The sequence below is a fragment of the Aotus nancymaae genome, unplaced genomic scaffold (genome assembly GCF_030222135.1).
Source record: "Aotus nancymaae isolate 86718 unplaced genomic scaffold, 86718_ANA_hifiasm-v0.15.2.pri h1tg000019l, whole genome shotgun sequence".
NCBI classification, from domain to species: domain Eukaryota; kingdom Metazoa; phylum Chordata; class Mammalia; order Primates; family Aotidae; genus Aotus; species Aotus nancymaae.
Window position 1 is genome coordinate 19139444 of NW_026988431.1, and position 14383 is coordinate 19153826.

Consider the following 14383-nt stretch of genomic DNA (forward strand, 5'->3'; position numbering starts at 1 on the left):
GCTGTCTCTTAAAAAAAAAAAACGAACAAAAGCATATAACTACTGGATTTATAAGCTGAAATCTTCATCACAATTCTACTCTTCCTTAGCATGTCTGACTGTTAAAAGTCATAGTCAGTTTAGCCTACATTTTCCCCCTCTTCTCAAACTCCACAGAAAACTAGACGATTGTGTGATGTGGTGTGCAAATATTCAAAATGTCTAAAATAGTGCTAGACACAGGGCAGGTGCTTAAAATGTATTTGTTATGTCACTTTTCAATAATGTGTGGATGCCTACTATTTTTCTTGGCATAACTTTTTACCAGATATAAGTAAAAACGATCATTCTCTAATTTAGGTCTTCAGAAAGTTTTCTGGGGCAAACCATTCTTAAATTTTGTATAAGCTGTTTTAGATAGGGTAGAACTAGCTGAAAGCACAAAGATATTTGGTGCATTTTCAAGAAAACAGGGTTGAAGCTTAAAGTAGCTTTTAAAAAAAAATGTGGTCTGAGAACTGAAGGGCAGGACTCACAGTGCAGCCTCAGCATCCCTGGTGTGATGGCAGAGATACTGTGTGGCATAACTCCAGGGGGGTCATGTTTTGCCAAGGAGGCCCTGGTGGCATGACTGATTCAAGAATAGATTCCTAAAATAGAAATAACTGGACAAAAGACAGGAAAAGATATGTAAACTGTTCGTTAAAAAAAGTAGTAATAGTAATATAATCTTTCATTGGACTTTGAAACTTTGAGGAATGCATTCATGACATTGAAATTTAAGACATATCTGATCTTTTATTTATATAGTAGTAGATTCTACTCGAATAATTTACCTTTTTAAAAAATTGTTTTTGTTTTTATTTTTGAGGTTAAACTATGGGCTCCCGTTTGGCCTCAAAAATGTTTTAGTGATCATTTGAAGATTGTCATTTGAAGGTGAGTCATTTGAAGATTAAGGTAGAATTTCTTTTTGAAACTGAGACTTCAAAATAGAAATTCTGATTTGAAGCTTACAACTCTAAAAAGTCTACTGCTTAAAAGGGAGAAAGGAATGCATTTAAAGATTTCATTCTGCATCTCATCCTGCCACTCTGAGCTTAATTTTTGTAGGTGAATCTGCAAATATTCAGTAAGAGTTCCATCACCTTGTAAAAGCCATAATTGTATTGAGACCAACAAATTTAGTTTGATGCTGAAATATAATAAAAACTATAATTGAAATGCAATCCATTAACCTTGATTTGCCTTATGTAGTCTTTGATAATATAATTTCTTATCATAAAAGTAAGATACTTCTAATTAAAATGTTCTCATTTTTAAAGTTCCGAACTGATATTTAAATTAGGAGACTATATAAAACAATGCTTTTAAATAAAGAACTTATAATAACATGACAAACAATTTAGATTATCTGCTGTTCTGCGACTTCCCCCCAATTTATCTTTAATGTCTGAGTTGTGTGACAGTATGTTAGTGAGTTCGTTAGCTGTACTGTATGCGCACACACACCACTGAAGCTGAATGTTGTGTTAGAATATGTGTATGTTAGATATTTACAGAATTATAGTAATGCTATTTTTATGTCTTGGGAATTTCCAGATGCTGTAGTTTTAATTTTAAATTCACACTGCTCTCTAGTGGGGAATGAGATCAGAGCAAAATTCTTTTTATATCGGTACTTTATAGCAATAACTATGAACTGTTTATGGTTTTAATAGTGAAATGTAGAAGATATTGTGGCCCATTATAATTTTCTCATGTGATAAATGCTGTAAATGTGATTGTATAAATTATACATAATACATAGACTTAATTTTTACCATAACAGTAAAATATAAATTTTTCTACATTAGTCTTGAAAATAGAGGAAGATTCACTACTAGTTTATTTGAAGATACATATATATGTATATACACACATATACATATACATATATATATGTATATATATTCCAAATATGCTGCATAAAATCACCTCATGTTTTCACTCACAGGTGGGTGATGAACAGTGAGAACACTTGGGCACAAGGAAGGGAACAACACTCACAGGGCTGGGTACGGGGTGAAGAGGAGGGGAGGGACAGCAGAGGTAGGGGTGAGGAGGATGGGAGGGATAACACTGGGAGAAATGCCTGATGTAGGCAATGGGGCAGTGGGGTTGGGTGTGGGATGGAGACAGCAAACCACCATGGCATGTATGTACCTATGCAACAATCCTGCAGGATGCAGGATGTGCACATGTACCCCAGAGCCCAAATGTAAAAAAATAAAAAATAAAAAAGTATACATATTATATATATACATATATACAATATATATACACAGATATACAATATTTATGCATAGATGTGTATATTTAGATATAAGCAATACTCTTTAAATCCTAATATAATGAAATGCTGAATAAAAGTTACTACCTAATTTTTTCATCAAAAAGGGCCAAATTTCTTCTATAAATTTTATGAATAAAAATAAGATTTTAAAATATTTGCTTATAATGGTTCATTACTAGTCTTAATTTTATGAAGCAATTTAACTTAAATCCTGCATAGGCAACTTTGACAGCAATGTGTTAGTCATCACTAGAGTCACCTTTTGAATCACCTAGTAGCTTTTTGTTTTCCTAAGTTATTTCAAATTAATTTGAGTGCCCTTAAAATCCACTTGTGATACTGTCTCTAGAAATTGTATTTTAAGTAAGCAGTATCTAATTCCATGACATTAGTACAGTAGTTTTCCCATTTTACTCTGTAAATGCTTATTCATGATTTCCACAAACCTACCATTTTAAAGGTGATTTTAAAGGGTTTCATAAAAATTACATATTACAGTAGCAATTGCATCATCATATTCTTACTACTAATAAATCTTTGTTTTTTTAACTTTTTTTTTGAGCTGGTCAAGAAAATTTGTACAGAAATTATAAGCTCCATTAGGATTTGTAGGTATTATACAGATTACAACTCCCCTTCTGTGAAATGGAATAGATTGATGTCTTCCCATACATTGACGTCTTCCCATGCATATCTTTTCCATAATAAAGCAATTTTGAGAACTCTTTATAAGAGACTCTATAAGAAATTCAATATTGGTGATTGCTTTTTTCAGAAGAATAAGTTTTTAGAACCAAACTTTTGTAAGATTTGGGCAATATGTAGACATTGAATTTTATTTCTTCAATGAAATTATTTTTAAAGAAATGGCCAAAATCTGTCACCTGTCATGCTCTGTATATATATTATTTAAACTTAAGAATATAAAGCTGCTTACCAAATAAACTTGTAATTTCTACTTTTGAATGAAATAGCCAGCTGTCATCTACCCTGACTAGTTGTATTTCAGTGTTATCACCATGAAGTATCTGTAGATTAGATTTTTATTTTATTTTCATTTCAATTAAAATATAATTTCTGTAGATACTATGATATCAAATTTCTAAAGGAATTTTTAGTGTTTAGCATTGGTCTCTACTACTATTTATATAAGGGTGTCTGTGCTAAATGTCTTGTAGATATATAAATGCCTATCTGCCAACTTTAGAAATATATATATATATTGTGGGAGAAGTCATTGTAAAACAAGAACATTTTGGTTTATTTACAGCATTTATAGTTGTATGACTTTGTAAGTCATTTCTAAAACTACTTACAATGTGGTTTATTGTGCACCAAACTACCTGTTAGTGGCTGTCATCTACTGATGTTTCATTGTCAATTCAAATTATCTTAGACCCTTGAGATTGTTGGAGATTTTAGAGACTTGTCATTTTGACAAGGTAGCAGATACAAGAACAATGGGTAAAGCCAGTCATGGACAAAAAAGTGTAAGCTGGCTTGTCAGTGTTAAGATAAAACACTGACATTATTTGCAGGGAAGGTTTTCTAATCATTAAAATTGGGTTTGATTGTCAACTAATACACACTATATTACATACATTAATTTTATATTAATGATTGTGGGACTTGTGATAGGGCTAAAACACTAAAGCAAATATGAAGCTTATAAATTGTTAATTGTGTGGTGGTTGGCTAGATAACACTGTGTGTGTGTGTGTGTGTGTTTAACTGGCTCAGAATTTTAATTAAAACTGATAATAAATAGAAGGAATCAGTTGAGGTGTATTAGATTTTTTGTTGGTGGGTTGGTAGCCTAGTTATTCAGAAGAAATGTTGAATTAGAGAAAATGACTTAGAACTGTGCTCTATATTGGATTTTCAACCCTCAACCCTTTCTTCTCTGAATAGAACTTAATTGCCTCGTCACAGGCAGGAGAATTCTGGGCTTTCTACAGAGGGCTGGGGAGCCTTTACATTGTAAATTTGTATATGACAAGCAAGGAAGATAGGAGAATGTCATTTCAGGCAAATTTGAGATAAAGAGCCATCTGATGGTGGACCGCACATGAAGCAGTGAACGTTTACCTCATTCTTCAAATCACATAATTTATTTCTACTGAGAGATGAATGAGCAAGGGATGAAGAGAACAGAAGTTTCTTTCTCAGTTCTTTCCCAGAGCACTCAAGTTCTCAAGAGGTTGCTATTTTATTGTCAAGGAGAGAAAATGGTCTCTGCTCTATTTTCCAAATTTAAAAAAATTAAATAAAACTTTTACTGTAGAATTGTCTTAGAGTTGCAAAAACATTGCCAAATTAGTAGAGTTTCCATACATCTCCCATCTAATTTCCTCTGTTGTTGATATCTTATGTAAGTATGGTACTTTATTACAATTAATTAACTAATAATAATATGTTATTATTAGTGATACTCTATGCTTTATTTGGATTTCATTAATTTTCCTCCGATGTCCATGTTTTGTTTAAAGAACTCATCCAGGATACCACATTTCATTTTGTTTTAATATTTCTTTAGGCTCCTTTGGGCTGTAACAATTTCTCAGACTCCTAGTTTTGATGACCTTGATAGTTTTGACTATTGATCAGGTATTTTGTATATCCTTCCTTAATTTGTGTTTGTCTATATTTCTGTGAGAAAGATCACAGAGGTGAAATGCCATTGTTAGCATATCATATTAAGGATTCTTGCTATCAGTGTGACTTATCACTGTTGATTTGAAATTTGATTGGCTGAAGTATTATTTGTGAAGTTTCTTCACTATAAAGTTCCTTTTCTTCTCTTCATGTATCACACTATTTAGATGCAAGTCACTAAACATAACCTACACATAAAGGGGAAGAGTGTTGTGCCCTGTCCTGCTTTGAATGGAGGATGTCTATTTAAATTATTTGAAATACTTATAAACCAGAATTTGGTATCGTTCTCTTCCATTTATATTTACATCAGTATGCACTCATTTAAATTTATTTTATACTTTGGGTTTTAATCCAGTAATATGTGACTTAGATTATTGTTCAAGTTGCTCCAGCTTTGGTTCCTGGGAGTTTTTTCAGTTGGCTTCTGTGTCTACAACTTTTTATTCTTGATCAATTAGGTTACACCAATTTTACGGTCCAGCAGGGATATAGCCTGTTACCCCAGGGGTGACATGGGTTAGAGAAGATCAGCACTTCTCAGGGCAGACTTGATACCAACAGCTGGTCCTTTGGCAAAGGTGGTGACATTTTAGCTTGTGCCAAAAGAATGCACCAAATAAATCAACTGCAAGAACCACCTTGCACCCCAGGAAAATATTGTTTCTATTTTTATTTTTTCCTCAAATTATCTCAATACATTGTTTAATATAGCTTACCAAAAATGAGTTATCTTATGTGTGCCACATTTTAATTATTCCTATGAGTCTGTAAGAGTAAATCAGTCTCCACATCGAGAAAATTAAAACAAACACACACACACACACACACACACACACACACACACACCCCCCTAATTCCTTTGATAATTACTCCCAGGATGATTCCCGTTCTTGAAACTGTTAAATAGTGCTGTCTACACCTACATCACTGTATTAAGCCAAATATCTTTCCAGTGTTTTAATAGTTCTGAGGGATGAAGGTTAGGAGGGAAAAAATTGACAAATTGATAAATTATTTTGGGTTCCGAGACAGTTACCTCAAGTTTATGTATGACTGCTGAATTTTTCTCAGTGGAACTCAAATGTATCAAATTCCATTTAAAAATTTAAACATGACATTTTTACCATATTGGGAAGGAAAATCACTTACAAATATTGTCTCCTGCTTCAGAGAGTGCCATTTGAGCCATTGCACTTTTCTTGCAAAATCTATAAATGTTTTATGATGCCCTAACCCAGCCACAATTATTTATTTGAGGTTCTTTTTGTTCCTTAGTGTCCATACCACATATTTTCTATTTCCTTTTAAAGTTGTGATCCTTGTACCTTAGTACTAAATTAATTGTTGACATTGTCTGGTAATACAGTCTTTGCTTTCTCATGTGAGCAGGGAATCCCTAATTTATAAGCAAATAAATCTCATAGCCTTGAAAGAAAATTCACCAATATTTTCCCCTGCTAAAGTGTTAGCATATGTTCTTATTTTATGGGTCAAGATGGAAATGTGAATCAAATAAGAAAATACTTTCTTCCAAATATATGCATATATTTAGCAAAAATCATGTATTACAAGGGCTCCCCTACTGTGACTGTCTCTGTAGCATTGCCTAGTTCTGGCAAACCTAAACTGTTCATGCTAGAAGAAATAAGCACTTTGGCTTTTTTTTTTTAATATAGTGATTTAGTTTTTCATAATAAATGGTTCATGTGTGAAAATTTTAAAATACGGCAATGCTAAAGGAAAACAAGCCAACTCTAATCTTTCCACTCAGAATGAAATAATGCTAATATTTTTCCTAAGTCAAGTTGGTGTTTCACATGGTTGTAAATATACTATATGTAATTTACATCTTAGGTTTGCTTTTTACTTATATCCAAAATATTTTCCCATATTATAAAACTTTGCTGATCTGCTTTAATGGCTATGCATATTGCTGTGATTTTAGCACCCATCATTTACTTAATCTTTTTTACTAGTTAACAATATTTGAGATAAAACATTTAAAGACGTAAATTAACTCTAGACAAAACAAGTTTTGAATGTTCTATTTATAACCTGGATACTTAGATATTTTATTTATATAAAATAAGAAAAGCCGATATGCTTACATATTTTCCTTTCATTAAAATTATCATTTTACGAAGCCAATAAATTATATTTTAAAATGGCCATTTAAATTGCATAATTAACATTATTTTAACAAGGTTGCCTGAGTAAGAAAGAGTTTCTTTTTTAAAAGGAAGTTAACATTTTAAATGAATTAGTTCACAAAGAAAGCATGCATTATGCATGTTCTCACTCATAAGTGGGAGTTGAACAATGAGAACACATGGACACAAGAAGGGAAACACCACACACCAGGAATTGTTGGCGGTGGGGGTTAGGGGAAGGATAGCATTAGGAGAAATACCTAATGTAGATGACAGGGTGATGGATGCAGCTAACCACCATGGCACATATATATCTATGTAACCTGCATGTTCTGCACATGTACCCCAGAACTTAAAGTCCAATACATATATATACACATATGCATATATATAATATATATACACACACATAATCTAATAAAATAAGGGAAACAGGAAAAAAGTGCATTATGTACTTACCAATCTTTCACTCATTTTGGAAATTGGATAGTGACTTCAATAGATTCAAGTATTAGCCATTTTTGCATGAATTCACTAGTTTGACTTTTTAAAATTTTACTGGCAAACTAATAATCCTTATATATTGTGGAAAACATTTCAGCATTTATTACCTTATTTGTGTCATACCAAAGTCCATGGCTTTTGCATCATTATCAGTAAGTTTGTATAATGGCAAGGACCACTTTTGTGATGCTTATCAGTTTAACTCTAGAACCTAGGAGGATGCTGCCACATAGCAGTCAGTTCATACGTGCACATTAAAACCATGACTTTTTTTCTCTGCTAATATTTTCAAAGACTTTAACTCCTTAGAGAATTGGGAGCATTGGAATGGAGAAATCATATCATTACCATAGTGTGCTATAGAGGCCTGGGTAGTGGAAGTACAGACAACTTAGAAATGAGGTATTATTATTTTAAATTATTTGTGAATGAATGTTAAATATGGATTACAATAGTTACTCAAATTATTACCATCTTGCTGGATGATAATTGGTGGCACACACCTGTATTTCTAGCTACTTAGGAGGCTAAAGTGGGAGGACTTCTTGATCCCGGGAGATTGAAGCTGCACTGAGCTAAGATCATGCCAGGGCACTCCAGCTTAGTGATAGAGTGAAACCCTATCTCAAATAAATAAATGAATGAATGTATGTATGTATGTAATATTAAGGCCAGAGTTACTGAAATTATGAGTTGACCTTTTCTGTTTGGTTTCAGTATGCAAAGCATATATTCATCTAAAAGTAATGCTTTCCAATGTAATCCATAAATCAGTCCCATTTATTTTGTACCCTGATTATGAGGCTATCTTGATACTCAAAGCCTCTTTTGTGTGTCAGGTATAATATATAGAATTTTGAGTATTGAAACAGGTTTAGCATCTTTGTGTCTGTAGAATGTGTCCATCCAGATGTAAGTCACTTTTCTTAACTCGTAAGGAATATATAAGATAATTTTATGTAGTTAAATCAAAACAAAAATATATAATGCATTAATAGATGCTAGAGAACCTGATGATGGATTTAGAAATATGGATTTAGAGTAAACTGAATGCTTATCAGAGCTATGCCACTTGTTGTTAGCTGTGTGATCTTAGACACATTGTTTTATCCTTCTAAAACTTAGATTCCTCAGCTGTAAAAAAAAAAAAAAAGGGAAAATTATAGTGCTTATTTCATTGTTATGATAATTAAATGAAGTAATAAAATCATACAGCACAGTATTGGGAATAAATTTAAAAAAAGGTAAATGTTTACCATTTATATTCCATTCAAGAGGTTGACTACTTTTGCATAGTTTGAAAGCAATTTATTAAAATGAGAGTAAGTAGAAATTTTTAATTCCTGTGTGTAGAACAACCCTTATTTGCTACCCAATTTAATAAATACAAAGTAAGCTAAAAATCTTGATTTGCTTGTTCATAACTTTCTTTGTACCCCCAGGTTTCACCTGTGCACACGATGGTGAGAGTGAGGCTGAATTAATACCCGACAACTTTGAAGAAAAACCAGAAAGGGAAAAGAAGCATACCAACTTCACTTTGTGCAACGTATGTAACATTCAGCTGAATTCAGCCGCTCAAGCTCAAATCCACTACAATGGCAAATCACATCAAAAGAGATTGAAACAACTCAGCAACGGGATGCTGAAAAATGACAATGGTAAGCTTTTCTAAAAATATTTTCTCTATTTTACATCATCAACTTAAGTTATTTATATACCTGCAGATGTGGTGATAAAAGAATGAACTAAATTATTTTAAACCAGGAAAAATCTTACATAAAACCTTTATCAGCAGAGTACATTAAAATACATCATTTCTCTTTGAGAGAGAAAGATAAATTTTATTTGTCATACATGCTTAATCGTATTAGGGTTGTGACCTGCAGAAAATTTACTATAATTTGAAAAAGCTGATTTTAGACTTTCTTAATGTATGCTTTTAATGTAGTTATATATGGAAATAGACAATGGGTTTTTGTATTTTATTTTTTATTTCCTGCAGGTCTAGAGAATTCAGTTGGTTAGTAACACTGCAACTGATTTGAAATAATGCATATCTTTTCAAATAGGTGGTTTAATCAATAAACGATGATCTATTAGCACAGACTTTTAAGTTTCCTAGTGAAAATGTATGGTTTATTTAATAACTTTAGACTGCTTCTTAAAAGTATGTGTTGAATTTATGAGTGAACAGATTTTTCAAATCGCACAAAAATGTCTTTGGGAACAAATGGAAGATTATTAGAAAATAACAAATGGAAGATTATTAGAAAAATATAAAGACATGGAGAGAGGAGGGTGGACCCGTAGAAAGGAGACTTTAGAGTGCTAACTCACAGCAACTTGAGTTATAATATTATATTCTGATTGGATATTTCATGTTTGATAAATAAAATATAATTTATCTAAATTATACTGACATCTAAAAGTGAGAATGAATTTCAATCTCTTCTTATATTTAATGTCATAAAGATTTTTAATATAATTTTGTAATTCGCTTGGAAGTGACCAAATAATAAGAAAAAGAAAAGTGCATTCTTAAAGTAGAAATTGTTTCTACCTTGCTTTGTGTGTTTTTTATTTATATGATTTTAGTATGAATGAACTGTTGTATTCTATTGGAAAGAATTTTATATTTTTTCATGTATGGCATTTAGTTAATTATAGATGTTATTTGTTAAGGAGATATAAGAAACAAAAATTGTGGTAAGAAAGTAACTGAGAACTATTAAATGCTATAGGTATAAGGTAAACCTAGTGACACAGGACTTTTCTTGATCACTTTTGGCAGCCAGAAACACCTGGCCAGCAATGCCCTTGCTCTGCCTTGGCTGGCGCCTTTAGGACTGGCTTGGTCGCGCTGCTATTTCTGTTATGTGGACTGGCTGCCCTCTGCTGGTAGAGGACAGAGGGCCACAATGTTACATCCTTCTCTACACCCACGTTCAGTCACGTGTCAAAGAATGAGGATATGCTGACAATTGAAGAGTGAGAAGGGCACAGAATAATTTTATTGAGCAGTGGAACAGGTCTCAGTGGAGAGGGGTTGAATGGGTGGTCCACCACCTCCACAGTTGGGTAGTTTCTCCCGCAGTATGGCTGACTCTGGGCTTTTATGGGCTCAGAATAGGAGAGTACATGCTGAATTACTTGTGAGTGTGCATGAAAGGCTACAGCAAAGGTATCATTCTAAGGTGGGCATGGCATTGTAGCACACCAGTAAGAAAGGGGTTGGTATATGTAAAACAGGTGAAGGGTGGGGATCAGTCAGAGGAAAGCACACCCAATGGGAAGACAGATTCTCATTCCAGTCCATGGATTCGACTTGTAGCTTGGCTTTCAGGCTTTAAACTGTCTTTGGCTTGAGGGTGGGGTTTCACTGGGGACAGCCTCTATCTGCCTAGGCATTTGTCTGCCTCCTGCTGCTATCACTAGCAAAGTAAGTCATGATTTTAAAATGCATATTTCACAGTCTCTACTTAGACTTCTTAAGAAAAATCTATTCCTTATTGTTAACTTCAAGTACAGCGTGATTCAATTCTGAGTTGTTTTCTCTAAGTTTGTATTGGTCATGATAGTGTAAGCTTTGGTGTTTTACTTCACCTATCTTGATAGTCACAGACCTCATTTGGAGAAGTAGTAAACAATACTGTAGAACAAAACTAGAACAAAACGTATGTCTGGTTCAGAAACCCAAATCAGAGTTAGTCCCAGGCATAATTTAGAATGGCCAAAGACTTTCAAACCACAATACTAGAATTGAGGTTACTCAAGTTAAATAGTTTTAAGCAATCATATCAGTGCACTTGGAGGTTAGCACTTTATTAAAGACTTTATGTACATTTTATTATTCAGTGTTTCCTCATAACCAACTGAGGTGATCTTGTTATATTCCTTTTATAGATGTGGACACTGAGGATAGCATCACTTGATACTATGCTAAAGGTCACACAACTTGCAATCAAACCCTGGTCTTACTCACTTAAGTACCTGTATTTCTAAATGCTATTGTTTTCCAAAATGAATATTCTGTAGGAACTATGCCTTTCTTCATTCAAACAGAGAAGTCATTTAGGAGAACACTAAAAAATTAAAATTTTAATATATTTCTCAAATTCTTTGATTAATATAGTACTCAACGAATATTCATTGCTGGATTTCCTATTCAGATTTTTTCCCAAGGCATTTTAAGTATCATCATGTTAGTAAGAACACTTTTAGTGAGCTGTCATTACTAATATTACTAACATGATGATACAGCATGAAAAACAACCATGATTGCTGAGAACACTTGGTCATCTTAGGTCATGTCAGTTTGGCCTGAAATTATACTTCAGAGGAAGGTGGACATGTGGATGAGAAAAGTCAGGAATGACAGGGTCAAGGCCAAGTCTTGGAAACTAACTTGTCCCCAATTAAGAATTAGGGGAGATCCTGGAGCCAAAAGTGTCAATCACATTCTCTGAGACGGTGTGATGAATTTGGTCTTAATCTGGGCTGCATCTGTTTTCAAGGATATTTGATCTGGTGTATGAATGTAAGAGCAAGGATCAGTAGAAAGTGATGATACTTGAAGTAGGACAGAAAATTCTGTAGTAATCCTTAGTACTCAATTTAAGTTTCTAAGGACCCTGACCTGTGGGATTGGGTTATGTTGAGGCAAGAGTTGCCAAGAATTCAGTATGGTTCAAATTTCGATGAAGCTTAGTGCTGGGGCCTCTTACTAAGAAAAGACCAATAATGTATGTGGGAAACTAGATGGAAATCATGGCGTAAAGATGGAATCAATTTCTTAAGGGTTAGGAGAAATGCTATATTCCTGTACTGGATCTCAGAGTTAGGAAAGCAAACCTAATTCATTTCAAACCCTAACATTTGGTAGGATAAGAGTTCCTAAATACTACCAAGTACCATCAGTGAGTATTTGAAAGTGGAAATACGAATAAAAATATTTTCCTAGATGATTTTGCTGAGTATTTTTTGCCTTATCCAGCCTCCTGTCAGGCCACACATTACTTTGCAACTGATCAGCTCCCATAAGGTTCCTAGCATAGTAAACTGTCACCTTTCCGTAGCCGTCAGACCAGTGCTTGACATAGACCAGATTACTCTGCTGCTTTTTTTAATGGACTATTTTTAAAGAAGTTTTGTGTTCACAGCAAAACTGAGTGGAAAGTAGATTTCCCATATATCCCCTCCCTCTTTCAAACACAGCCTTCCCCACTATCAATACCATGCATGACAGTGCTACATTTATTATATTGATGAACCTACATGAACACACCACTATCACCCAAAGTCTATAGTTTACATTCGGGTTTACCATTGGCGTTGTACATTCTACAGGTTACAAAATGTGTAATGGCATTTATCCAATATCACAATAACATACAGAATACTTTTGCTGCCCTAAAAGTCCTCTGTGCTCTGCCTATTCATCCACGTAACCATTGATCTTTCTATGGTCCCCATAGTTTTGACTTTGTCAGAATATCATAAAATTTGAATCACACAGTATGTAGCCTTTTTATATTGGCTACTTTCACTTAGTAATATGCATGTAACTTTTCTCTGTGTCTTTTTGTGTCTTGATGGTCCATTCCTTTTTAGCACTGAACTACCCTGCTTTTAAATAAAAATTATCCTGACCCTTTATTTCCCATAACGCTGCCACATGAGATCCTATGGTTATATCATACTTTTCTGAAGGTATATCAGGGGAAAGAATGGGTGTTGTAATTAAAGGGTTATACAACAGAGGGGAAATAATTTATCCACTTAGGGTGACTTTTGGTCAGGAAGAAAGACTATTTGTTTCAGTCTCAAAAAATGATTCCCTTTGGATACATTGTAAGTGATAACCTAGCCCTCTGTCCCTTTATCTTTCTCAATTCCCTTTTAAAAGTGCTCCTTTTTTATTACCTCTGTAGTGTGTAAAAGGAAATCCTCATCTGTAACTATAGGTAGGCCTAATTATAGGCCATAAATTTCACAAATGAATTAGTGCTTTACTTTAATATAGAAATATAGTATTTCTTTTACCTATCCCTCATACCCCCACTATTAAAATATGCTTTTTCAGGCTTGATGGTAATAAGAAATGAGCCCAGTTACAAGCCTTAATACAGTTATTAATGGTCATTCGTTTATCTACAGAGAGACCAAGCTAAAAATGTTGATATGTACAAATAATAGATCCTGTAAATTCTGAGTAAACACATCATCATTTTTAGGTTATTTAGAGAAAGATATGGGAGTTGTTTGAGTCTTCTCCTTAAATATGCACAATTGCAAAATGATTGCTTTAAACTTCCATCTTCACAAAATTTTCATGACAGTTTAGATTTCAAATAGAAAATAAGTATGTCAAGAAAGGAATATAACAATAGAGATTTTTACCTAAATTCATTCAAAGTTGTACTTTTAAAAAATTTTTAAGTATGCAAATAATATAAAATTAATTTATAGCAGTTATTTAAGGATTATCTAAATAGATAAAATATCATTATTTGATGTTTTAATATTGTAATTATATGCCTTGAGGCATATTCTATTATATACTACAAAAAACATGAACAAGAGAGAGCATTATATCTAAAATGTTTTTCACATTTCTGAGAAAAATATGGTGTTTTACATGTCATCTCATTAAGGAAAATGGTCTTCTGAAGATCATAGTGAAAAGCTATCTGATGTATATAAATTAATTAGGAGGCTAATGTTCCTACAGTTAAGACTACAGTTTCTGACAGTA

The 14383-nt window shown here is 33.2% G+C and overlaps 1 protein-coding gene across 3 annotated transcripts in view; it reads left to right on the forward strand.

Annotated features, from left to right (window-relative positions):
- Positions 1-14383, forward strand: part of ZNF385D (zinc finger protein 385D) — a 1173536-nt gene that overhangs the window by 439206 nt on the left and 719947 nt on the right. For 2 of the 3 annotated variants that reach the window (XM_064378657.1, XM_012466714.2), the window contains one exon: positions 9069-9287. In XM_064378657.1, the coding sequence (XP_064234727.1) occupies positions 9269-9287 (19 nt within the window). In that variant the 5' untranslated portion in view covers positions 9069-9268. Of the gene's footprint in view, positions 1-879; positions 919-9068; positions 9288-14383 lie in introns of those variants that run through there. The other variant, XM_064378658.1, reaches the window with a different exon arrangement.